The sequence below is a fragment of the Ochotona curzoniae genome, unplaced genomic scaffold (assembly GCF_017591425.1).
Source record: "Ochotona curzoniae isolate NIBS_2020 unplaced genomic scaffold, NIBS_Ocur_1.0 scaffold_1037, whole genome shotgun sequence".
In the NCBI taxonomy this organism is placed as follows: Eukaryota; Metazoa; Chordata; class Mammalia; order Lagomorpha; family Ochotonidae; genus Ochotona; species Ochotona curzoniae.
The window spans coordinates 11,226,124-11,252,981 of NW_024467083.1; the positions used below are offsets into that span (position 1 = coordinate 11,226,124).

The 26,858-nt window shown below is 39.3% G+C and overlaps 2 protein-coding genes across 4 annotated transcripts in view; one reads left to right on the plus strand and one right to left on the minus strand.

Moving 5' to 3' along the window:
• The window catches only part of TRMT13 (tRNA methyltransferase 13 homolog), a 15,547-nt gene extending 15,293 nt beyond the window's left edge, over window positions 1-254 (plus strand). For all 3 annotated transcript variants that reach the window (XM_040998407.1, XM_040998408.1, XM_040998409.1), the window contains one exon: window positions 43-254. In XM_040998407.1, the coding sequence (XP_040854341.1) occupies window positions 43-235 (193 nt within the window). In that variant the 3' untranslated portion in view covers window positions 236-254. The remainder of the gene's footprint in view (window positions 1-42) is intronic.
• On the minus strand, window positions 144-26,858 carry LRRC39 (leucine rich repeat containing 39). The gene is made up of 9 exons (XM_040998410.1): window positions 26,751-26,858; window positions 21,235-21,431; window positions 19,072-19,177; window positions 17,955-18,111; window positions 17,123-17,259; window positions 4,026-4,171; window positions 3,205-3,357; window positions 2,271-2,410; window positions 144-478 (listed from the first exon to the last, which is right to left on the minus strand). Exons 2-9 carry the CDS (start codon window positions 21,345-21,347, stop codon window positions 435-437), a joined length of 996 nt encoding a protein of 331 aa, XP_040854344.1. The 5' UTR covers window positions 21,348-21,431; window positions 26,751-26,858; the 3' UTR covers window positions 144-434.

The window sequence follows — 26,858 nt, forward strand, 5'->3', positions numbered from 1 at the left end:
ACAAAATTTTACTAATAGTTTTTGTATCTTTATTCAATTTAGGCTTCTTACTGCCGAAGAAAAGAAGCAAATCGGGCATCTTTGTAAATTGCTGATTGACCAAGGCCGAGTCAAGTATTTACAGCAGCAAGGATTCAGTCCTGCTTTACAGTACTATACAGATCCTCAGGTGTCCTTGGAAAATGTGTTGTTGACCGCGTTGCCAGAGCATTCATCAACAGAAACAACTGCTTAATGGAAAAGAAATTTGAACAGCATCCGTCTTCTACTAAAAAGCAGTTTTTTAAATTATAATTTTATATTCGTTAAAGTAAATAGCAGTGTGAACTTTTAGGGATTCTGTGGCCTCTTTAAGCTTTCATGATGGCTTTGTTTTTGCTTCCGAGTCCAAACTTTGGAGAATTCACCAAGTTCCCAAAGTAATCTTTAGCAGATCATTCTACAACTGGTAAAGGCGTCAAACATTGGACTTGGTTCTCTGAAATACATGTAACACATTGACACATAATTAGTTTATTTTCTTTCTGTTCACATTACTTTTACAAATTTATTGTCCCTTACTTTTTTTCATTCCTCAAGTTGAAATACAATGACCTCTTCTTAGTTTATAATAAGGACCAATGAAAATTTGGCTAATTGAAGATCTTTTTTCCTATGGAAAGAATAACCATTTGTGATTTTCTTAAATGCAAATTCGGAGCTGTTCAGAGTTAATAAAATTACCTTCAGATTTCCTGAGCCATACTTGCATTTATATATTATCAAGATTTGTCTGACAGATAAGACTGAAGAGATACCTTCAAGAAAAAAGAACCATTTCACTTAATTTCTTTGTTAGCTACAACTTCTGTGAAGATACTTGTAAGTAATTTAAAACTTAAATTTGAAATTTACAAGTAGCTCTTTAAATTGTTATGTATCTTTTTATCTATCAGGCCTTTAAAATACATATATCCATATATATATATATGGATATATATTAATTATCTCCAAATTGGAAAAAATAAGTTGAAACAAATTAAAAATTGGATATAAAACCAAAAATGTTCTTTTTTTATAAGATTTATTTATTTTTATTACAAAGTCAGATATCCAGAGAGGAGGAGAGATAGAAAGGAAGATCTTCTGTCCGATGATTCATTCCCCGAGTGAGTGTAATGGCCCCAAGCTGCTATTGCACTTTCTCTAGCCAGTCCCCCATGCTGTTACTTTCTTAATCTTGACATAACAGAGGTGATCACTACTTCCTAAGTACACTCCATTGGATATTGGTAAAAATGATTTCAACTGCTAAAAAAAAAAAACTGTTATTGTTCTGATTTTACTCATTTGACAAAGTAGTTGTTGCATTGAGTTAAAAGCCTATCTTTTAAATACATTTCACATTTTAGAAATCCTGAAATCATGATTTGTATTACTATAATTTTGTTACTTTTATTTCTAGGTAGCTATACTGCCAAAAAAAAGAAAGCAAGCAAGCTCCCATCTACTGGTTCACTTCTGAAATGCCTACATCACCCCTGACTTGGGTCTAAAACCCGCATGCAAGAAGTCAGCTCAGGTCTTGTATGTGGATAGCAGGGAGCACCTTCCAGCTATACATTAACAGTGAGCTAGAATCAGGAACAAAGCTGGGCATAACTAGACACTCCAATATGGGAGCTGAATGTCTTAACCAGAGAATTAAATGCTAGACCAAACACCCAACCCTTGCTGATTTTATTAATAGAGGCTTGTGCTCTTTATAGTCTATCCTTAATATTGGTTTAATTTAAAGACTTTTGCAAGTTTAGATTATCAGATTAAAATCTGTATATTAAACCTTATATTTTGACTGTTGGTTAAAATCTGTGTTCTCCGTTTTCATTCGTGATTTTTTTTCTATTTATAGATTGTAGAGAAAGGAATGGCAGGGAAGGTCAGTTCAGACTGGCATGCGTGGCAAGCTGCTGGAATGTGGTAGTGAAGCTTTAAAAGAATCAGGACTTCATTTCCTTGATTGTGCTTCTAATGTCTGGCTAAAGTGCTTATTTCCTGGCTCCACTTGGAAGACTGTAAGTGTCTGTACAGCCCCTTTCTACCAGCCCTTACCAAAATTAGGAACAGTATTAAACGTCACACTTTTTCTGAATAGGGTTAACCATGAGACCAGAATTTGATAGAAAAGGCAGAAGGAATAAGAGATCCATACAGGAGTTAATACAAAAGGAGTTAATTGTATACACCTTCCGTTAACAAAAAATAATGACAGCTACATATAAATCATCTACCTGCCCTTCTCCGTGATTCCTGTATGTACATGTTCATAAACTGTATGCCAAATAATTCCTGTTGCTCCTCTTCATCTACGCTTTCACTGGGAGGCAGTGTTACTTCCAATTGCAGTGGGTTGTCTCTGAAGTTGACGAACCTAGTGTTTACCAAAAAAACAGTGTAAATGCCACAGAAGTGTGTATTTATTTCCTTAGATAAAGTAGATGATTTTATACTAAGTTGCTTTTTAATTGCTTTCAGTAACTGAACAGCTTCGTGAGATGTGACATACTTTCATAGAGATAAAAATACTAGCCTTAGACATTATTTTTCAAAGTCTATGAAATATTGCTATAAATATAGCAATATTTAATGTTTAACTTATAACCAGTTTTAGTGCATCTTTTAGAGATAATGCCAAACTTAGCTTCTTCATATTTGATAGAACTGGATATTACTTATCATTTTGACAACACTTTTACCACACTAGTAGGGACTCGATATTTTACAAGTGGAAGTTTTGGGTTTTGATGTGTATTCTTTTTGTCTCAGTGTTACTGTCAAGAAGCTGTGTTTTAGAAGGGAAGCACCTCAGGGAGTTCTGATAATACATAGTCTTTACCTGCTTTCTGTTGGTAATATTGTTGATTGTATCACTTTGTAGTTTATGCTTTGAAGTTTTGTGTTGTGAATAACATTTGTTAACAGTAAAAAATAATTTTCATAAAAATGTTGACAACAGGATATTTCCTTCAACTGATAAATCCCAGAACTAATTTAGTTTCAACAGTTCTTGGATTAATTTGGACAATTTTGATAGGAATCCTATTATCAAGTTCTAAAATTTCAGCATTGGAAAGACTTTTTTTAAATGTACCATTCCTATGAATGAGGACCCACATTTAGAAGACATGTCTATGTGACTGTTTGGTCAGTTTTGCATGCACAGACCTTAGGCTGGTCATGGCTTCCATGCATGCCGGGATGTCTCGCAGTCTGTTGTTGCTGAGAACCAGGGTCCCAAGATTCTTCATCTTGCTGATTGTTTCTGGCAAGCTTGTTATTTCATTTCGCTGCAGCCATAACGTATGTAGATTTTGCATTCTGAAGAATTAAAAGAGGTTTCTGCAACTAGTTACACATAATATGAAAACCCTGGTTCTTATTACCTTAAAAATACAAACAAAAAAAAGATCTTTTATAACAACTCTTTCAACCAGTGGAATGTCAGAGTTAGCTGAGTTCCCTTTGCCTGGTAATTAGGAGGATCTGAAACTAATATAGTTCTTGCCTCATGTTGTAGTGGAAATGAAATAAGCAAATTCTAGAATTCACTATTTTGGTAGAATTTCTTAGAAATTTGTTTTAATCTGAGTTAGAACATTACGTGAGAAATCAGAAATCATGAATATGTCTGTTTTAGGCCAAACTACTCCACTTGATAGCTAACACATGGACCTATACTGAGATATGCTCAAACTTTGCCTCGCCTACTTAGCACTGTGACCTTGGGCAATTTAGCTACATCTCATTGTATAAGTTCATCAGTTTGTAAAATTCATGTTATTATTGTGGCATATTATTAATTTCTTGAAGTCAACCAGATTTTCCTCTCCTAAAACGTGCTTACTTATTTGGACTAAGTAAAAAGCCACTCAATGGCTGTAGTGTGGTTGGTATGGGAGCCCTTTCATCTTGTCCAGCTTGTTAGTTCTTAATTTCAAAGATAGTTTCAAGATGTTCCTAGTAGCATAAAAATTGCTTAGTTTTACCTTTCTATGGTATCAGGAAGTTGTTCAAGCCTGTTGCTTCCCATGTCCAGCCACTCAAGGGCAGGCATGTTCAACACAGCAGGTGGGATTGTAGTGAAGTGGTTCATACTCAAATCAAGGTGAGTAAGTTTTAACAGATTGCTGAGCTGTGGAGGAAAACAAGGTTTTTCTAAATAAGTGCTCACGATGTAAGCCACTGGAAGATTCATATTAGTAAAGAAGATATACCTCACATCAAAGAATGTTCACATATTCTAAGGCCTAATTTAGTCTTTTGTGGTCCACCAGAAAAAAAAATTGAAAATAAGTAACCTCCAGTGAAATGAAAAATGTGTTGTATTTTCATCCATTTATAGAAAATGTATTTTCCAAAATAACCAAGCTCCAGATTTTACAGGATCTGTGTAGCAAAACGATTTCTTTTCTTCCAGAACTAAGCATCTTGTATCTAGTAGCTGAGAATTGTATGGGAAAACTTATTTTAAAATAATAGTTATTTGCATTGGGTTGAGAACATACTGCCCCTGAGAAGCCTGCTAAGCATTCCAGGGATATCAGCTGTAGACAGCTGCCTGGGTTGTCTTGTACCTGTGGGCAAGTGTTACACTAATGAGAGAAAAGCAGCCAGGCATTCTAGGCCTGGTTAATGCCAACTCTGTGTTAACTATACAAGAATGTCAGCATAGTTGCTTATATTTATTATTAAGATGTGTGGGGAAGGCAGGGAATGCCAGGTTGGAACAGGCCACCCTGACCCCCAGACAGTGGGGCTACAGATTGCCCAGGAAAGGAAGTCTCTGAATGACTGGAATGGAAGCAGCTGAGGGTATGTTTGACAGGGGAGAAATGACTTCCATGGATACAGTCACTGTACTCACAGGTAGGTGGGGGAGCTGAGACTGAGGGGTTTCGAGAAGGGAAACCAGAGGGCATATCTGGGTCAGGCCAAGACATCCGCCCATGTGGTAGACCTGGGCAGAGCTGAGTAGTCTCACCCACTGCCTGTTGATGGCACATGAAAGCTGGGGCTGGAATGCATTCCTTGCTGGGCTAGGCTGCAGTACTGCCCGAGAGTGCTGAAGCAGGGGGAGGGCCGGCTTGGGCTGGGCTGCAGTACCCACCAGAATGTGAGAGAACTGGATCTGTTGGTATGTGTGAAGACGGCCTGGGCTGGGCTGGGCTGGGCTGCAACACCCATCAGCTCGTGTGAGATACAGAGTTGGGGGCAGGACTGACCAGGCAGCTGCATCCTTTGGTATGTGTGTTGGCTGGTGCAGGTGACACACTGAACCTGACCCTGCACTGGCAAGAGCCAGAACAGGTATGGGACAGTCCAGGCTAAATTATGACACCCTCCAGGTCACATAAGAGCTGGGTCTTGGGGGTGAGCCCTCTAGGCGAGGCTAGGCTAAGCTAGGCTGTAGAACTCATCAGTGAGAGCCAGATGGTGTGGGCCATCAAGCTAGGCTAGCGTATGCACCAGTGAGTGCCAGTACTGCGGCCTGGCCCAATCTAGGCAGCAGCTCCCACTGGCATGTGCAAGACTCAAAGCTGGGAATATGTCTAGTTGGAGAACCTGTGTGACTTCCCCAACTCACAGGTGACTGTGAGAGCTGAGCCTGGGGGTGGGCTAGCCTATGACAGGTGGGCCTGCTGGGGGAACTTGAGGAATTCCTCTGCTAGACCACAGCTCCTGCTGGTGAGTACAAGAGGCAGGGCTGGTGGCAGGCAAGACCAGACTGGGCTGCATCACCCACTGACGTATGTGCTAGCCAAGTAGGGGTAGGCCAGGCAGGGTCAGTCCACAGCTTATATTGGCTTGATTGAGAGCCAAAACAGAGTGCAGGCCAGGCCAGGTAGGACCAGTTCACATCAGGAATGGGAATAGGAGTGGGCCAGGCTGGACTAAGCCAAGCTGTAGCATCTTCTGCTGAGTGCTGAGACTGGGAGACACCATCCACAGACTGGGCTGCAACACCCACTGGCACATGCAAGACCCAGGGCTTGGAGCAGGCCTAGTAGCCAAGCCTTTGAGATTCCCCTGCTGAGCCACTGCTTCCATGGGTGAGTGTGAGAGCTGGTACTGGGAATGGGCTGGCCTGGAGGCAGGCCAGGCTAGGCTAGGCTGCTGTGCCTGCTGGCAAGTTCTCGGACTGGGTGCAAATCATGTTAGGCTGGACCACAGTACCCCTTGGAAAACACAAGGTCTGGGTTGTGAGCAGGCCTAGTAGAGAAACTGTGGGCACCACTCTGTTAGGCTGCAGCTCTTGCTGGTGAGTGTAAGAGCCAGGGCTGGTGACAGACCAGGCTAGGCAAGGAAGCAGCTCTCATTGTCATGTGAGTGGGCTAGGTCTGGGGATGGGTTGGGCTGAGCTAAGGTGCAGCACTCATGGGTGTGCATGAAAGCCAGATGGGAGATGTGATGGACCACAGTACATGGCAGCACACACAAAAACTGGGACTCGGGGCAGACCTGGTGGGGATTATTACAGATTGCCCTGACTAGGCTGTGCTACCTGCCGGTGTATGTGAAGACCAGGCCTGTGGCAGGCTGTGCTGGCCTAGGCCACAGCACCCATCAGTTTACGCAAGTGATGCATAGCCTGGTATGTGCATTGTTTGGTGCAGGGAACCTCCCTAGGTCACAAAAGTCACTGGACTTTGGCCTTCCAGGAGGCCTACGTCATTCATACACTGTCCTGAATAAACTTTGTATCAACTTCCCAAAGAGTTTATTTCCACTGACAGAATCTTAGTGCCTGATAACTTATATACAATACCTTATTTGTCCATTTACCATTGGTTATTTTCCAAATGAAATAAGCAATCAAAAATTATTAATGATAGTAGAAGAGCAGAATAAGATGGCAGTTTAGTAAGACTCGGACGATTATCTCTCCACGGAGACATAAATTTGAAGAGCTATGCATGTACCATGTTGCTTTTACAAATGCTCTGGAGGCAAAGTGAGAGTTCACCGACTGATTTTAATATGACAACGGGAAAAGACACACCTGCAGAGTTATCCACTTCACTCTTCCCCCAGTGCCAAAAGGCACAGCATAGATAAGAGATCTTGCCCTCCTTGGAAAGGGGGGAGTGGACATGGGGGAATAAATCAGACCTTGAATTTGAATCCAACATTGGTACTGTCATGATAAGTGCCTAATAGGGCTCTGTGGTTCATACACGGTTGGTGCCTGCAGACTGGTCATTTTTTTTTAATTTATTTTTATTTGAAAGGCAGATTTATGAAGATAAGGAGAGAGACACAAAGAGAAAGATCTTCCATCTGCTGCTTCATTCCCCAAATGGCTGCAATGGCTGGGCCTGAGCCAGTCCAAAGCCAGGAGCCTGGAGCTTCTTCTGGATCTCCATTGTCGGTACAGGGTCCCAAGGCCAGGGGCCATCCTCTACTGCTTTCCCAGGCCATAAACAGGGAACCGGATGGGAAGTGGAACAGCCAGAACTAAAACTCACACCCATATGAGATGCCAGTGCTGCTGCTGCCAAGTGAAGGATTAGCCTGTTGAAGCACCATGCCCGCACCAAGACAGAATGTTTTAACTCTCCTTAGCCGGATTGCTAAGAGAATGCCTCCACCACTACTCTGTCAACCCTTGACAGCAGAGCAAGGTTCCACTCCCTGGAGAGTCAGGAAAGGAAATGTAGGACCTTGCCTTGGAACTTGGAACCACCAGCCTATTGCTATGAGACCCAGTGACAGATACAACTCAAAGATCTCTATCCCCACCCCTATGTTAGTGCCTACAGTCTTCAAATTGTCTTGGTATAACAGAGAGCCTGGAAGGAAAGACTTGTCTCTGCATATCATGCCAGCCTCGTATGGACCTGGGTACCTCTTGTATTATGCAGTGCCTGGCAACTGAGACCTGGGTACTTTCTGGTTAGTGACAACGTGAGCAGCCAAGAAGCTTCCTTTTTTAGCTGTTCCCCACCCTTGGGAAGATAGCAAAGAGCCACAGGACTTTGTCTTGTGACTCAATGCTAGGCTGGAAAAAAACAGAAAAGAAAAACTTTGGGCACACTCTAAAAATCCTTGTTTCTCAACTCTGAACCTGCTCTAGCATCTGATGAAGGGCTGTGACGCCAGTTAGTGGAAGCTAAATTCCAACCATCATCACTAGGACAAGTTGCAGTGACAGCGGGCCCTGAGTCCATTAGAGCAGATCATAGACTACAGCCAAAAGACTGAGGGTGGGACCTTGCGGGGAGGGGGGAGGAGTGTTTTTTTTTCACTTCCTGATTCATTGTGAGTAGTACATCTGTGATTTTGAAATAAATCTGAGCCCTGGGTATCACACATTGGAAGGTTTTAGCAGGGGAGGATGGCAAACCTCTATTTAGAGCACCACTGCCACCTAGTGTTGAAGTCAAAGAAAAGTCTATAGGGCTAAAGAAAATAAATGGACTGCTTAGAATTTCTGAAAGGCCAGACACAAAGGAAGCCAGATTATGAAGACTTGGGGCGAGTGGCATGGGGCGGAGGGAAATTGTCAAGTGTACAAATTACATCATACATAAACAAGCTTCAGAAACGCTCATGAAACTATCCTCATGTAAAGACAAAACAGGGATTCTGAAATGAACCATAACGGATCTGATATCGTCAAAAGCTCACACTAAGCGTTTAAAATAAAAGGCACTCCACAAACTCCACAAGAATACAGAGAAGTGACTTACTATTATAACAGACTTGATAGGAGTGTTTTAGAATGGTGCCTGCACCATACGGGAGTGCGGATTCAAGTTCCAGTTACTCTGTGATTCCCTTCAAACTTCCTGCTCATGTGCCTGGAAGGCGACAGAAGGCAGCCCGAGGACTAGGATCTCTGCCACCCTCCTGGGATGTAGGAGGACAACTGACAGATCTATAGGAATAGGAAAACAACTGAGTAAAGAGAGGACATGGGGAATCCTTGCTAGTGTGGAGCCAGAGCTGGTTGCAATTCTGCCAGAAAGGTTCCAGGAAAAGTTAATATGGAAAAGGACAGGCAAGAAACTCCCTAGTCCTCACTGCACTAACTGTAGTCTAATATTGAAAGTATTGATAACAAAATACATTTTAAAAAGAATCAGTGAGCTTAAAAACAGGGTACTTGAAAATACACAGTTGGCTCTAGCTGCAGGCAACAGCTGAGGTTATCTTGTTCCTAGGCAAATGTTACACTGCGGGAAGGAAAAACAGCCAGTAATTGGCTGGAACTCTGGGCCTGGTCAGTGCCAACTCTGTGTTAACTATAGCAGAGTACCAGCATAGTTGCCTATTCTACTTAAGATCTGGTGGGGGCCAGGCTGCCATCATGGCTCCCCGCACTGTGCCCTCAGGCACCAACACTGAGTGTCTCAGTGGATTGGGCAGGGTGGGGCGAGTGCAGGGCACGAGCAGCCGCCATAATTCACCCACCACACAAGCAAGGAGATGGAGGCACACATTCTCCAGGAAAGGAGGTCTGGGGACAAATCATAATGGGGGTCACCGAGGGCTTGTTGACATGTGACTTCCATAGACTAGGCCACTGTATCCTCAAGTAATCAAGGGGGCTGACACAGGGATCAGAAGGGGGGAGTCCAGAAGACCTCTTGGGTCAAGGTCCTGCCAGTGCACATGAGAGACAGGGCTGAGGGTGGACCACGCCAGGCTGGGTCCCAGCACCCACCAGAGCTTAGAAACGCAGTTCTTTGTCTTTGTCTCTCTCTCTTTTTGTAAGGTTTATTTTATTTTTATTGGAAAGTCAGATATATAGTGAGAAGGAGAAACAGACAGGAAGATCTTCCATCCAATGATTCATTCCTCAAGTGGCCACAGCAGCCAGTGCTGAGCCGATCCAAAGCCAGGGGCCAGGAGCCTCTTCCAGGTCTCCCACACAGGTGCAGGGTCCCAAGACTTTGGGCCATCCTCAACTGCTTTCCCAGGTCACAAGCAGGGAGCTGAATGGGAAACAGGACAGCCGGGATTAGAGACGGCTCCCATATGGTATTCTGGTGCATGCAAGGTGAGGACTTTAGCTGCTAAGCTACTGTGCCGGACCTGGAAAAGCAGTTCTTGGGGGAGAGTTTGGTAGTGCCTTTCTGGGGTCACCCTGACTAGGCTACATCATTTGCCAACATGCATGGGACACAGGGGTGGGCTGGCCTGGTAGGAGATTTTGGGGACACCCCTGATATGCCATAGCACCTGTTGGTGTGCATAAAAACTGAGGCAAGGGCTGGGTCAGGCCAGGCTAAGCTGTCAGGGCTTGTGGTGGGCCAGGCCAGGTTAGGCTGCAATAGCTACTGCTTTATGTGAGAGTTGGCACTGGGGACAAGACTGACCAGACAACTGTACCTACTGGGTATGTGGGTTGGCTGGAGCAAGAGACAAGCGAAAACTGGCCCTGCACCAGCTGACACACACGAGAGCATGGTCTGAGGATCTCCCAAGGGAGGTTTCTTGGATAACTTCTAAACTAGACCACTGCACTCAATCTTTGATCTCAGGGAAAATCGCATGGGCGTATGGTCTAATCCCACAGCACACGTTGCAGGACTGGGCCACCCCAGCTGCCTACTCTTGTGTAAGAATGGATAGTGTGGGCCTGGTGCAATAGCCTAGTGGTTAAAGTCCTCGCATTGCATGTGCTGAGATCCGTCATGGGCACCATTTTGTATCCTTGTTGCCCCACATCCCATCTAGATTCCTGCTTGTGGCCTGGGAAAGCAGTAGAGGTTGCACTATAGCCTTGGGAACTTGCACCCACATGGGAGATCCAGAAGAAGCTCATGGCTTCTGACTACAGATTAGCTCAGCTCCAATCATTGTGGCTACTTGTGGAGTGAACTAGCAGATGGAAGATCTTTCTCTCTCTATCTCCTTTCTGTAAATCTGACTTTCCAATAAAAATAAATCTTAACAGAAAAAGAATGCGGGAAGATACCCAGAAAATAAGATAGCTAGTTCACCTAAGCCAACAGAGGACTCCAAGTTCCACATCAAAAGATGGAAAGCAGGACAGGTTGAACAACACCCCTGGCCTGTGGACACACTGAAATCCTCTGGCATAATGAAGGTAAAAACTTCCGAGAATCAAGGCCACACAAGTAACGTATTCATATCATGCTTCCCCACACCAAGATCTCCAAGGTTACATCAAATGACCACCTTTGATGTAGTTTGATGGCAAGGAGTGACACAAACTCCCCTCATCCCCCAGGGCACAGTAGAAAAACGGAAACATTTATTCACACAACCTGGACCCTCTCCACTGTAGCTGGAGGTTGACCTGAGTCTGCACCTCCCTCATCTTCATGATCAATTTCAAAAGAAAAAAGAAAAAATATATACAGTTTGAAGGGGAGAATAAAAGAATCAAGAGAGAAAAGAAAAGCTTATGGGAGCATTGACACAGCATGTAAGTAGCAAATACGACAATAACCGGAGGCCAGGGTGAGCTGAGAAGGTCAAAGAGGTAGGAAGTATCTTTAAAAAGATAATAAGAGAAATTATGAAACCTAGAAAAATGATGAAACTGTTCAGCTATGGGAAGGTGTAGGATCACCGGTTAGGTTCAACTTGACCGAGCTCACCCCAAGACACGATCAGGCTCTCCAAGGTTCAAGATAAAGAGAATGTTCTCAAAGTATGCACTATAGTGCCATCAGGTGAAACCAGTTTTAAGTAAAAAAAAAAATGTAAATAAAAGAAGAGATGTAATTATATCACAAAGGTTTCTTTCAGCAGGAGGAACTAACAATTGTAACCATATGCACCCAGTGTCAGAGCACCCAGCTATATTAAGCAAATATTAAGACTTAAATAAAGACTCCAATACCATAAGCATAGGTTCTGTAACACTCTACTTTTGGGAATGGGAACAGATTGGCCACACGCAAAATCAACAAAGAAACAGTGCAGTTAAATTGCACCTAGGTCGGTTGGATGGTGGGCATTGCAGAATTCTCCATCCCACAGCTGCAGCTGCACCTGCTTCTCAGCAGCACAGGCAGGGCTCCCAGGGAGAGGTCATACGAGCTATGTCACAAAACTAGTTTCAACAAGTCTTCAAAACTACCAAGCATACTTCCTACCCATAATACGATACAACTAGAAATCAGTAACAAAAAATTGGAAACAACAACAATACATGAACCTTAACTTATTCCTAAACAACCAATGGATCAAGGAATAAATTCGAAAGGAAATTTAAAGATTCTTTGCAACAAATGAAAATGTGGCACACCAAAATCTGTGTAATAGAGTAAAGACAGCACTAAAGGGGAACTTATAGCAATAAATGCTTATATTTTAAAAAGTGGAAAAATCTCAAAGAGCTTATCACTGAATCTGAACGAATTGTAAAACAAAGAACAAAAACTCCAAATGACTATAAAGAAGGAAAAGTGGAACTTGGAGCAGAAAGAAGCAAAGTGAAGATACAAAAACTCAATGAAATGAAGAGTTGGTTCTTTAAAAAGATGAAGAAATTGATAAAACCTTTGTTAGAGAAAAAAAAGAAGTTTCAAATAAATGAAATTACAGATGAAAATGCAAACATTACAACTGGTATTACACAAATACAAAGGATTGGATTGGTCCAGCAGTTAAACTGCCAAATAGGATGCCAGAAATCTGGGGTCAGCGCTGTGATGCAGTGGGTTAAGTTGCCATTTTGTTTCCAATTCAGCTGTATGCTAATATGTTTGGGAAGACTACATAAAGCCGCCTGAATACTGGGATCGCTGTCATCCATGTTGGAGACAAGAACAGAGTTCAAGCTTCTATCTTCAGCTTGGTCTGTACTTGGCCTTTTGTAGCCATTTGGAGAACAAACCAGCAAGTGGACAATCTCTACATCTCTTTGTCTACCTGTCACTCTGCCTTTCCAATAAATAAATCTCAAAATTTAAATAAAAAAAAAAGAATCCAGCCAAGTTGCAGGATGCAAAGTAAATGTACAAAGATAGTAACATTTAAATACATCTAAAAAAGAAACCAAGAAAATAATTCTATTTCCAATAACTGCCAAAAGTACATATGAATAAATTCAAAGAGGTGAAATATTTCAACCATGAAAATTATGAAACACCAATGAAAGAAATTGAACAGGACGCACACACACACAAAATGGAAGAACATCCCGTGCTTAGGAATTGGAAGAATCTGTATCATTAATAAGTTGTCCATCTGCCAAAATGGTTTATAGATTTAATGCTAAATAGTTTTCACGGAACTAGATAAAAACACTACCAACAGTTGTTTGAAACCACAACAGGCCTTGAATATGCAAAGCAATCTTGAGCAAAAACAACGAAGCAGGGGGTGTTACACTCCCTGACTTCACGGTGGCATGAGACCAGACATGCAGTGCAGCTGGTTAAGCCTCCACTTGCATCATATAGATCCCATATCAGAGTGCTGGTTTAAGCCCTGGGTGGCTGAATGCTTCTGACCCCGTTTCCTAGTAATACATCCTGAGAGTCAGTGGATGATAACCCAATCGTTTGGATCCAGGTGGAGTTCGTGGCACCTGGCTTTGGCCTGGCCCATGCCGGTTACTGTGGGCATTTGAGGAGTAATCAGCTAATGGAAGATGTTTGCCTCTCTGTTGATCTCTCTCCGTTGCTCTGATTTCAAGTAAATTAAAATAAGTGAAAAGTAAAGTGTGAAACTACAGTAATTAAGGCATCAGTTACTGGCATAAAAGCAGATATGTCAATCAATAGAACAGAATAGGAATCCTAGAAGTAGACCCCACATCCACAGCCACCTGATCTGTGATAGAGATATAACAACGTTCACCGGAAAAAGGACAGTCGAAAGAAGTAAGTGGCACCAGGGAAAATGCATTTCCACGTGCAGAAAAGTGAAACCAGGTTCTCGTCTCTCACCATGTACAGAAGTCAACTCAAAATGTATTAAAGATTTAGACTTGACATTTAGAAATTATTAAAAGAAAACAAGACAAATGCATCAGGATATTGGAATGAGCAAACATTTCTGGCTAAGACTATTAAAATACAGGAAACAAAAAGACAATTGTGCTTTCTTTAAACTAAAAAAGTTTTTGCACAACAAAGAAAATCGTCAATAGACTGATGGGGTAATCCCAGAATGGGAGTAAATATTTGGAAATCATACATCTGATAAGGTATTAATAACCAGAATATAAAAGAAACTCAAACCACAACAAAAACCCCTCCAAATAACTCCATTAAAAAATAAACAGCTCTAAATAAAAATTTCTCAAAGGAAGACGTACAAATGGCTCACAGGTATGTGAAAAGCTGCTCAACATCATTAATCCTGGGGAAATGCAAGCCGAAATTACAATGAAGTAGTCCCTCACTCCAATTAGCTTGTTGATTATAACAAAGACAAAAGACAACACATCCTGGTTAGGATTTGGAGAAAAGAAAACTCTTACACCCTGGCTCTGGAAATATAAGTTAGCACAATTATTATTGAAAAGCATGGGTGTTTGTCAAAAAACTAAAAATAGAAGTAGCATATGATGCAGTAATCCTGCTGCTGGACACACACACACACACACACACACACACACACTCCAATCCACCAAAGCAATATCTGTACCTTTAGTTTACTGCAGCATTACTCATAATAGCCAAAAGATGGAATCAAGTAATTATCCAACTGATGAATGGATAAGGAAAACGTATTACAAGTATAGAATGAAATATTATTCTGTCATAAAAAGAATGACATTCTGTTATTTGTCAAAATTATGGTAGGAACTGTCTGGGTCATTATGTTGAGTGAAATAAACCCAGCACAGAAAAAGCAGGATTATATAACTTTACTTCTTTCTAGGATCTAAAAAGTTTATCCCATGGAAGTGTAACAGTATGCTTGTGGTTCAAAGAGGCTGGGGAAGGTAATGGGGGAAGTTGTAACAGGGAGGAGTAAGCAGTCCTGCTGTTCTATTGGGCAGTAGAGGCATTCATGATAGTGATGATGTGCTGTATATTTTACTTTGAACCAGAAAAAAAAAACCCACAAAATTTTTAAAAGAAGATTCTGAACGGTTCACTATAAGAAAATGTCTAATTATTGAGAGATTTACCCTGATTGAATATTACACAGTACATATATATTGTACAAAATCTTTACATGGCACCCATGGGAATATATAAACTCTTGTATGTCAGTTCAAAATAAACTGTAATAAACAATACAGTATCAGTGTTCTCAACTTAAGAAAACAAATAAACATATGACTAGCTTGATGATGAAATTCTCCCATCCTTGCCTCCAGATACAATACCTGTCTTCAATCTGATAATTATTATTCTTATACTTGTTTTGAATATTTTATGACTACACATATAAATGTATACATTTTTCTATGTACGTATTACTATTATATGCATTTTAAAAATTTAAGGATTATGATATAAGATACTGTAGCTTCTTTTTCCTTGCAAAATCAGTTTTTTTAAACCGGTTACAGACAGGGAACAAGTGAACGGGGAAACAAGAGGCAAGGGAGAGCGCCTCCTGGGAGAAAGGCAGGAAGCGGGATGGCTCTTGAAAGGAGAGAGAGACACCCACAAAATCAGTTTTGAAAATGCATTAATGTTGCTGTTTATAAGCTCTAGTTCATTTGTTTAAAAATATCTTCCATTTATGTGTTCTTCCCCAGCCTGGGAAGACTGTACATGCCTGACTCATCCACCATTGTACTTTAAATTACTGAATAATTTTGATATCAGCTTTGTAAATAGATGAGGAATATTCAATCTATTCTAGGCATAAAATGTCTTATAGTTCAGGTAACTAGAAATGATCGAATATGAGGTGAACTCAACTTTTTGTGAACATAAAATCACAAAATGTCTTTTTTCTTTCCATAGCCAGTGAAAGCTCAAAATGTTGAGAATTAGGTTCATTTATGTAAAAACTTATTCATTTGGATAGGAAGCTTCATGTTTTATTTCTGTCTAAGACGTGCTCAGATTAACGTTTGCATCACAGAAAATTACACGAATACATTCTGAGGCTAGTTCAGAAAAGCAGGAGAGTCCTGTCTGGGGAGCTGGGAACGGGGCAGGATGATGCTGCTTCTTTGTCTTTAGAGTTCAGACCATATCATCTGACTTTAGTAATTTTCAAATTGCTTAAAATTGAAGTGAAGAATATTGCTTTTTTTTTTTACACTAGCAAATGTACCTTTGTGTGTATGCAGTGTGTGTAATTACATGGTTGAATGATGAGTCTCCAATGCCTGATTTCTCATTAATACCAGAACCATTTGCTTTGAGACTGTTGCAAAAATAATCAAACTATTACAATCCAACCATCTCATTTTGCATATGTGAAAACAGACCTGAGACCTACTCATGAAAAATGGCATGTGTCCAAGACCAATGATTATTCAGAGAACATGTTTTTGATGCAAACAAGCCTAGAGTTAAGATTTTGTTTGTGTATTTTCTCCAATATAAGCTATGTTTTAAGTGAAGAAACTAAGGTGAAAACTGATCAGTGGAATGTACAAATTTACATGGTTTTTAAATGCAGAGACAACTTTAGGGCTATAAATCACAAAAAAGCTAGAAATAAAAAAAGTTAGAAAGTGTCCACATGATGATGTATTTCATCATGTACAAGGGCATAGTTATCATTACATGAATCTATTGTATTATAAAATATTCCTGCATATGTATAATCTTTTATTTGCGAAAGCAACTAATAATAGTTGGTGGAATATAAACGTATCTTGGAAAAGTTCATATTTTAAAATTAATCTATAACTAAAAACTGGTCACTTTGTAAAAGCTGACACCACCCTGATTATGATTTATGATAATCAGTTATTTTTATGAAATGTACTTATTAAGTGAAGATTACAACCTAGAGCCTGTCCTCCATTCTAGGAGTTGAAAATAAAACTCTGTTCCTTAAGGAGATCAGTCTAGACAACGAATGTCAGCACTGTGACAATAACATGGGAATTGTTTCATTAAGCTTTTTCTCGTGGAATTTCCTCATTACTTGTATTTTTTTTCTTACTATCACATACTTCAGAAATAAGCTAGTTGATGGAAAACAATATCACAGTCATTTATATCTCTCTGACCTCTTGTGGAAGATCACATATATCTCTGTTAACAGCCAGTTCTAGTTTCTCCAAGCTGGCACAGTTGCTTAATTCCTTGGGAACTGTCTTGATTTTGTTGTAGCTAAGAATGAGTTCCTGAAGCCTAGTGAGCAGTCCTACAAGAAAAAAAAAAATAGCAATACACAAGAGTTGGCAAGTGGATGCAAAATAATGTTTCCAGCTACGTATAATATCACAACTTGCTTTCATCAGCAAATTCATAGTTATTGGGTTCTTCCTTTTCCCAGTCTCTATATTACCAATTCTTCAAACATTGCAAGATTTGTCAGTACTATGAGAAAAAATATTAAAAGTAAAAAAGAGGAAGAAAGGAAGGGAGAGAGGGAGGGGGAAGAGAGCGGGAGAGCAAGAGAGGAGGAGGAGGAAAAAAGGAAGGAGAGAGGGAAGAAAGAAGGGAAGAGGGAAGAAAGAAGGAAGGATGGAAATCCTATTTCCACTCTGTTCTATCTACACTACATCTTGAGCAAGTTTCCTCTTTGGGGATTTTTCTTTCTTGCCCAAAACCTGTCCTCTTCTAGGGAGAATGGCTGATCCAAGAATATTGTCTCCAGAATCCACAGAACTATATTTCCAAAGAGGCTTTTCTCACATTGAGATCTCCAGTTACTTCAGTAAATTCAGAACTTGGATCTCTTAGAAGCTTTCACTTAACCTTTTGTCTTAATTTTCTCAATATTCAAGCCTATATAATGATGGGATTTGCACTCCATGTACTAAAAAAGTAAATGAAAGTCAGTGAAACCACATCTGCACTTGCACAAAATAGCACACAAATGGAGAATTTTCTTACCAATTCCTCGTGGAATCTCTGAAATGGTGTTTCTAGATAAATCTAACACAAGGAGATTCTGGAATCTTCCAATGAATTCAGGAATTTTCAATAAGCCAGTTCTGTGAAGTTGCCATTCCTGTAGCTGACTGAGTTTCAGTAGAGAAGAAGGTAGAGTCTAAACTCAGGTAAAAGGAATAAGCAGGGTCATTATGCTATTTAATAAATTATTTTAATATCATGCCACACTGTAGTGTGATATTGTTTGATTTGTTAAAAATTTGTAATTTTTTTCTTAGTTGATTACATTTCCCAGGACTTGGAGTTGCTTATAAATTTTCAGATCATCATTTTATTTTTTTTCCCAAAGTTCAAATGTATTTTGTTCACTCCTACGTGGACATATTGAACTATCTCAAAGATTCCTTTACACTAGGCTTTCCTAGAGTTCATTAGCTATTGAAAATGACAATGTCCCACAAAATGACTTTAATCAATAATTCAAAAATTTCTTCCACTTCTATTTTAAAGTATTTTATAAATGTTTAGAGAGGGTCTTTTTAACATAAGAATTTTGAGAGTTCCAACTACCTTAACTGTGTATGCCTTTTCCAATGCATCATAATAGCTCAAGTAGTGGAGTTAAATAGATCTATATTCATAAAAACAAATACTTATGCAAAGATTGGAAACACTAGCAATATGCCAAATGCATTAAGCAAGGAGTGTATGTGTGTGTGTGTGTGTGTGTGTGTGTGTGTGCACGCGCGTGCAAAAGAATATGAATCATGTGGTAGACCCAGCCAAAAAAACCAGAGTACATTTTCATTTTGTGGACTGTTAACTAAGCATTTCTTTGGGAATGCTATATAATCCTTTTTTAGAAAGAATAGGAAACTGCTTATTAGAAGGATTAATAAGAGAAATACTATAAATGAATTAAATTCAGACAGTTGAAATATATGGGAATTTTGCAACAAGATGTGTAAAGTTATGTTTCTTTTCAATTGTTCAGATCAATTTGGTGTATTATGAAAGTTGCAATTTTCAATGATCCCAGTCTTTGTTACCCCATCTTAGAAATATTCTCTCAACTCTTTCAATGTAGAGATGCAAATGTTATTTCTCTGATGCTTACCTTCCATTCCTCTTTCTCTATCTTCAGAATGACTCTCCCATCTTCCCTGGTGACCTTTTCTTTCAGCTTGGTTAAGCTCACTCGCTCTTCCCAGATCCTCACTAGTCTGGGAGACCAGAAAATCATTTTAGTTTATAGGTAGTGACATCAGTACCAATCACTTCCATTTTTAAAATGACTCATCAGAGACAGCCACTTGATCAACAGTATCTGAAAATCAGACAATTTGTTTTCAAAGAAATTTAATCAGGAATAGCCCCACAAACACCCTATTTCTAAATTTTTGAAAGATATCTTACTCTAATTTTATTTATGAGAACTTTACTAAAATGTAAGTCATATAGCATAAAAGTCATCTTTTAAAGCAATACAGATAGTGGAGTTTTCTTTGTTCACAGCACATGTAACCATCACTTCTGTCCAGTATCAAAGCATTTCAAAACTCAGAAAAGAAACTCCATACCTATTAACAGTCTTTCCCTATTTCTCTATCTTCCACTCCCTAGAAATCGTGAATGTACTTTTTGTCTCTATACATTTGTCACTTCAGAACATTTTCTGCAAGGAGGCCATAGAACACGTGGCCTTTTGAGTCAGGCCTCTCAGCACTGCTGTATTCCTTTATTCATTCCTCTTTGTGGCACACTGATTTCATCTATCTGTCCATCACATGTATCTACCATGTACATACAATATGTTCTTTATTAATTTCACTTTTGGCTCTTGTGAATAATGCTTTGAACATCTGAGCAAAAGTCTTTATGAGAAGTGTTCACTTAAAACTTGTAGGAAACCGTTGGATAGAGTTAGGCTCTTGCTCTATGACCCAGGAGACCAGCCTCAAAATGAAAATGAAGTCATTCATGGTGAAGTTTCATTTCAGCAAACTGAAAATAAGTTCTTATGTGACCTTCCTGAGAATTGAAGAGAAAGTGACAACAGACACATTTCACAAACAGGCAGGTTTAAATTGGCATGAAAACCAAGTTAGTTCCCTCTATTACAAATCTTAGACAAACACTGTAACCTGGTGGTAAAGAGTTGTTTTTCTATTGTTCTCTCTCCCTGTCCCTGCTTTATAAGGAAAATAACTTTGAAGTGACCAATTCCACTTTCTGTTCCTTCATTTGCTTTTAAAAACAAGTCCTTTTCTATCTCTAAACCAACCATTTCCACTGGGTCCACTGGAAGACTGGTTATTTAAGAGAAAATAAATCCAATTCAGATCTTTAGGCTGCATTGCTGAAAGTTTACTGACAGACCATGATAGACTATGCTTTCAATTTCTTTTGAATATATTCATAGGAGTAAAACTGCTGGGCCTCATAGTAACACAACATTAAACACTTCTGGATAAGATCCAACTGTTTGCAAATTTACTGCATCATTTAAGGCTCTAGAGCAGTAATCAATGTTCCAGCTTCACCACATCCTCACTAATATTTACTACCATCCATCCTTTTCTATTATATGATTCTAGGGGTGTGAATAATACTTAGTGGTGGACTTGATTTGCATTTCTGAGTAATTAATCCATAAATATTCAATAGATTTTTTGTAATAGCGTACAAATAATACAGATCAGCTTTAGCGCTCAATTGTATATCCCTGGAGTGAGCATTGTGGTACAATGGGCTAAGCCTCCACTCAGTGAAATACACATTCTGTACCAGTAGCAGCTCGAGTCTTGGCCACTCTGCTTCTTCCTGATGATGGCAGAAAGATATGGAACCTTGTCACCCAAGTGAGAAACCTGGATAGGGTTCCAGGCTTCTGGCTTTGTCCTGGTCCAGCCCTGCTCTTGTAGGCATTTGAGGAACAAATGGACCAATAGAAGATCTGTCTCTACCTCTTTTTACTACTCTTTCAAATAAATAAATTGCAAAATGTTAATGGGAAAATGGAATTAAAAGATAATGTTTTTTTGAGGGGTGCAAAATTCCCTGAAATCCACGCATGGTTTTTCATCTTTTCCACAAACATTTTGAAGACAGTTTGTGCAGAGGCTTTTGTGGCTTCCGGCTCACTTCCGTTAACCACATTTCATTGAGTCAGGTGTTTCTTTAAGTGAGTCCTTAACAAGGCATTTAAAAAATCATGTTTTTGTAATTACGATGCTACACATTTTTACTAATCCAAAAGAATAAATAGGCTGCAACCTACTTTTGTTGAAATTCCTTCTCTCGCTTTAGGTCTTCATTGTGTTTCTGTATTCTTTTTTCCCAGACCTCCTTTACAGCACTGACGGCACTGGGGCAGGCCACATTTTCGGTCATGATTTCTCCACATTGTCACAGAGTCATCAGCACCATTAGATTCTGAATAACTGCATCACATATACCAACTTAGGATGGACCAAACTGAAATGGAATATAAAAGCAATATTTCAGAGTGTTCATTGAGTACCAGTATGATCGTAACAGTTAATATTTATTGAACCCCTCCCACATTTCCAAAATGTCATATAACTTATAGATCATATTTTACGCTAAACGTTCTCATCAAATACTATGATGTTGATATTTATTGTCTAATATATGGATGAGAAAACTGAGCCCTGAAAAGATGAACAATTTATATCTAATACATTGCAGGGATAGGGACTGACTCCATGTCTATTTTCATTTTTACCCTTTAATTCACACCTAAGGAAAAGTTAAAACCAGCCAAGTATAGAAAAATAGCTAAATAACAATTATATAAAATAAAATGTTGGCCTATCTGTCTTATGTTGTAGGCAAAAACTGGAATTCAGTTAAGTTTTAACATACATTGGAATTATCTTCTAGTATTTAAAAATAAGTTGCAAATGGACAGATATATCATTGAATATTGTGGTGAAATGATTAAGCAAATTCTGGTACATCTCTTTGATGGAATATTGTGCAACTCTACAAACAATGGAATTGATTTTTAACAAATTGGCAATAACTAAAGAATTTGTTTAAAAATACTTAAATGATTTCTTCTCAAATTCATAAAAAGAAATATGTGCACAACCATTACTTCTTTTTAGTGTTATACTGGAAGGCCATTACTCAAGGAAAGCAAATGGATGCATATGAAGTTGGAAAAGGATGAACTGACATTTATAGCAGCATAGGGGAACAGACACTTTCGTACACTGACTTTGACAGTATGCGTTGATATTTTATATGTTTTTTCAATATTATAAAACTCTTAGAGATGCAATAATCCTTCAAGAAATTTGTACTGCAAATATTTTCAAATATGAAATGACGTATTTCAAAGTTACACATGGTAGTGCTTTTTAGAATTTTCTTATTTGCAAAAAGGGAATAAACTTCATGTATTTCATAACACATGTTTAAGAGCATAAGGATACTTCCCACACTCTCCCTCCAGTACCCATTCCCACGCCTCTCTTTGTATTTTTTTTCTAATTTTTACAATTACATACTATGAATATTCTTTACATTCACAAACTTAACCCACCACTAAACATAGAATTCAACAAGTAGTAAGTAGGAAAACCTGTGTTCCTCAAGAATTTAAGCAAGGGCTATAAAAATAATCAAATTTCAAAATGTCAATTTCACTCATACACACTACTTTTCTTGTACTCCACATCAGTTAACACAGGTCAGGGAGAGCATGATGTGTGTTTTCTGGGAACTGGTCTATTTCATAAGCATAATGATCTCCAGTTGAATCCATTTTCTTATGAGAGACAGGGTTTTACTCTTGCTTGCCACTGTGCAGCTTTCCAGCATGTATATAGTATAATTTTTTAAAAATTTGTCAGAAAGGCTGAATTGCAGCGAGGGAGGCAGAAACAGAAAGAGAGATTGTCAATCCGTATACAGGCATGCCATGTCTATGGCTATTCAAGTGTACTGGTTTATCCCTCAGAACTCCTGTGGTGCCAGTCTCAACCCTGAGAGCTACAGCAGCAGTGGTGACAGCAGCAAGCATGATGCACCAGTAGGCCAGTCCTTTCTCAGGGGACTATGAATTCAAGCTGATCAAAGAATTGTTTAAGTTGCTGCCTATAAATGATCAGATACATAAGTTGTAGACAATCATCCTAGACAGTTTAGACTTGAAAAGACAGTGCATCCGTTTCCGTATGAAAATTTAAGGTGAACCCTCTATTAGGGTACAAACGTGAAGGAGAGAAATTTTGAGAAGGTAAATTGTGGGATCCTTATAAAAGGTAGTGGTGAGGCAATGGGATCTAGGTTTAGGAGACTCATGTTCATCCATTCAAACTGGAAAAGTCCCCATTCTGGATGTTGAGAGACCCTAAGAGCCTAGGAGTACTACGCTATGTTACTCCAGGCATTCACCAGAGCAAAGTCCTTCCTGTTAAGCAACTCTCAACCCTGTAGTTGAAGCTGTAGTGATTGTTAGAGAACACAGAGTTCAGCCTCAGTGTATTCTCCACTCCTCATATTAGCAAACCAATCATTCAAGCATTTTTCAGGCTCAATGCAATGGCTCAACTAGCTAATCTTCTGCCTGCAAGAACCTGCATCCTATATGGGCAGCACATAGTGTCCTGTCTGCTCTATCCAGCTCCCTGCTTCTGACCTGGGAAAGCAGCAGAGGATGGCCCAAAACGCTGGGATCCTGCATCTGTATGGGAGAACTGAAAGAAGCTCCTGGCACCTGGCTTAGGATTGGCTCAGCTCCTGCCATTACCCAATTAACGAGTGAACCAGCAGGTGTTAGATTTCTCTCTCTCTCTCTTTCCCATCCTTGCGTAAAACTGCCTTGCCTTTCCAATTAAAAAAACAAAACAAAAAGAGTTTCCAGCTATCATAGTTTTGGCTTCTTGAATTTATCCTGCTATATTCATACATTTTGATCAGAAACAATTTGAAGCAGACCAAGTTATCTGAGTAAAATGAATTATGATGTTACATAATTTCACAGCTATGCTTTGTGTTTATACTTGTGCTACTTTTTTGCCTAGGGAATGGCAGAAAAAAATTGTTTAAGATGCCTTTTCATTTTGCAAGTGGATATAATTTTTTTAAAATGAAATATGTGAGGCTGATTTTATCTGGTTATTTCTTAGCTATTCCTCTGAATTCAATAATGAAGCAAATAGAACTCATAGAAATGATGGAAATTTTAATAATATATTGATACAAATTGCTAGATATTCAATGTGTTGACATTGTTTTTATGTTTATAATTTGGAGATAGCTTGGGCCACAAAGAAAATCAATTGAGAATCAGTTCTGTGACCATCATAGTTTAGTTTGCTTTCAGCTCTGGGAAGAGTCTTATATGCATTTTCTTGATATTGTGCATGCTCCTAGCTAGGAGAGGGGCGTGAAAAGAATGCCTTCTGGAATTCTGCATTTCTGTTAATGTCCTCACTCTACCAAGGTGCTCTTCCAGCAACTGTGTTTCTCAGGAGTCCTTTCCCAAACCATGTTGTTTCTGGTTGCCTTACCCAGCTGTACTGTTGTAAAGATGGTGGCAGGTTTTCAGGAGCTAGGGCTGATTCAGAGGCCAAGCCAGAGATGTCTGAGTAATGATGGGGAAAACAAAGGACCGTAACTGATATTATCAACCTTCTAGAAAGTGATTTGTGGTGTGAGCGAAAGGGTGTATCTTGCTGAATCGCATAACCCTAAGTTAGAATACTCCATCTTTGATTTGGATAATCCCTCTTGAAGTCTTAATTTGGAGAATAACCCATTTTGTAAGTTTGTGATCTATATGTGTATTAAAAAAAAAAAGATCATTTTAAAACTTTTCAGATTTTCATGTGTTCAGATTTAGCTTTCTGAAGGGAGAGTAACTATTTTAGAAATCAAGGTCTGTGTTCTATGATGTGTTTATCAATTTTACATTGATTTTAAGATCCATTTAAAATTTTTAAACTGATCTTTATTTAAAAAAGAGAAAGAGAGAGAAGGAAAAAGAGAGAGAGAGTAATCTCACATTTACTTATTCACTCTCCAGCTATCTGTAACAGCCAAGGCTGGGCCAGACCAAAGTCAGAAATCAAGAATGCAATCTGGGTCGCCAGGGACCAAACCTGAGCCACCATCACTGCTTCCCAGAGTACATTGGCAGGAAGCTGGAATGAGAACTAGCCAGGACTCAAACTTCAGAACTCCAAGATGGGATATGAGCATTTCGGTTATAATCTGAACTGTTGCACTAGACACTTGCCCTGACATTAAAATATTTTAAGAGGAAAAGAAGTAATCAGAAGATATGCTTAGATGAGGTTATTTAAAGAATGTCAAAAGTTGGTAAGAAATAACATATGACTTCAAAAAGTTTGTGTGGGGTTGTGTGCTGTAGTGTCGTGGCAGGTTGGTTGAATGGCTGCTTGGGATGCTGGGGTACATTTCCAGCTCTAGCTTTGCTTCCGCTCCAGCTCCCTGCCGGTGCACCTGAGAAGGCAACAGATTATGTCCTAAGTGTCCCGATCCCTGCCAGCCATGAGGAAAGAAACTTAGATGTAACTACTGGTTCATGGCTTTGGCCTGGCTAAGCCCTGGTTGTCACAGGCATTTAGAGCTTTGAACCCGTGGTTGCAAGATCTTTCTGGGTCTCCTCCCTGCCACTTAGCCCTTTAAATCAATTGATCGGTAAAACTTTTTTATTTTAAAGTTCATGTCAAATGCTTATTTTGAAAAAATTATGTGCGGATTCCAAGACTCTCTTGTATCAATATAAAATTATATTTTAATTACATTTCTCATTGCTTTTTTTTGAAGTTCCTGCCTACAGAAATAATTACTAGAAACTAAATCCCAAAGTAGTTAAAATGTTTACTTCTGTGGAATAGGTCTGGTGATAGTGAAGGATGGGGTAAGGAATGTTGATTTTCATCAATAATCCTGTCCACATTTTTGACTTTTTAAAGTCAAATTATGCAACAAACATATGAGAGAGAGAAAGGCAGAAGAACTATATTACAGAAGGAAAAAACTCAAAATTTTGACATTAATATGTAATTGACAACCTGCAGAAAATTATTAGGAAATGGTTTCCATTCCTAAACAATGCATGTAGAATATTGGACAGAATCTGAGTTCTCTTTGCCATCCAGAAAGCTGGGGATGCATATAGTATTAACCCAGTTACTGGGGCATATCACAGTCACTCAAGAATTTATTGTCTTAGATGGAAGCAAGACTGAAGTATTTGCTAAATATTTCAAGTAGTAACTATCAGACAATAAAATACCTTTAAGTCCTAAGTATCTACATGTATACTTGTAATTTATTAGCCATATGTAATATTTCACTCATTCGCTAATACATTTCCTCATTTGCCATTAATGTTTAAACGTCAGTCAGCCATTGATATCCCATATTTCCCATAGAGAAAAGCAAGTCAGTGATGATAGAACTATGCTATGCCTCCAGCAGAACTGTGCACTCTATTTTGATTATTTTGCATAACAGAAAAGCACATATCATGCCATACCATGCCTGGGAGAGTAGGCTTTGCAAAGTCGAAAGAAGGCTAACGACATACAATCACAGGAGATACATTCCTGACCTTTAGAGAAATTTGTCTTCCAACAGAAGACAATTACATGAGTGACTGAACCCCAGAATGGACTTTCAAATTTGATCCTATGTCTACATTTTGCATCAAATACAGACACAGGAAAGGTATCAGTAGCAATCAATTTGTAATTGAAGAATGGAAAAAAATCACTTTTGAAAAATACTTACCATTGTTGGTGGGTACTGAAGTTTATGTGCCCAGTTAGTGTTTGTCAGCTGGGAGTGAATTGCCGGAGGGATTTATTTTCAGTGTGGCTCTAAATGATTAAAATCCGC

What these genes read in the sequence shown, in the direction of transcription:
- LRRC39 (XM_040998410.1), bottom strand. Translation starts at nt 21,347, where the DNA reads ATGACCGAAAATGTGGCCTGCCCCAGTGCCGTCAGTGCTGTAAAGGAG. An exon ending in AGAGATTCCACGAGGAATTG is followed by an intron (nt 17,260 to 17,954) that starts GTAAGAAAATTC and finishes TTTTTCTTGTAG; the next exon opens with GACTGCTCACTAGGCTTCAG. An exon ending in TATGTGATCTTCCACAAGAG is followed by an intron (nt 4,172 to 17,122) that starts GTCAGAGAGATA and finishes TTTCCTCCACAG; the next exon opens with CTCAGCAATCTGTTAAAACT.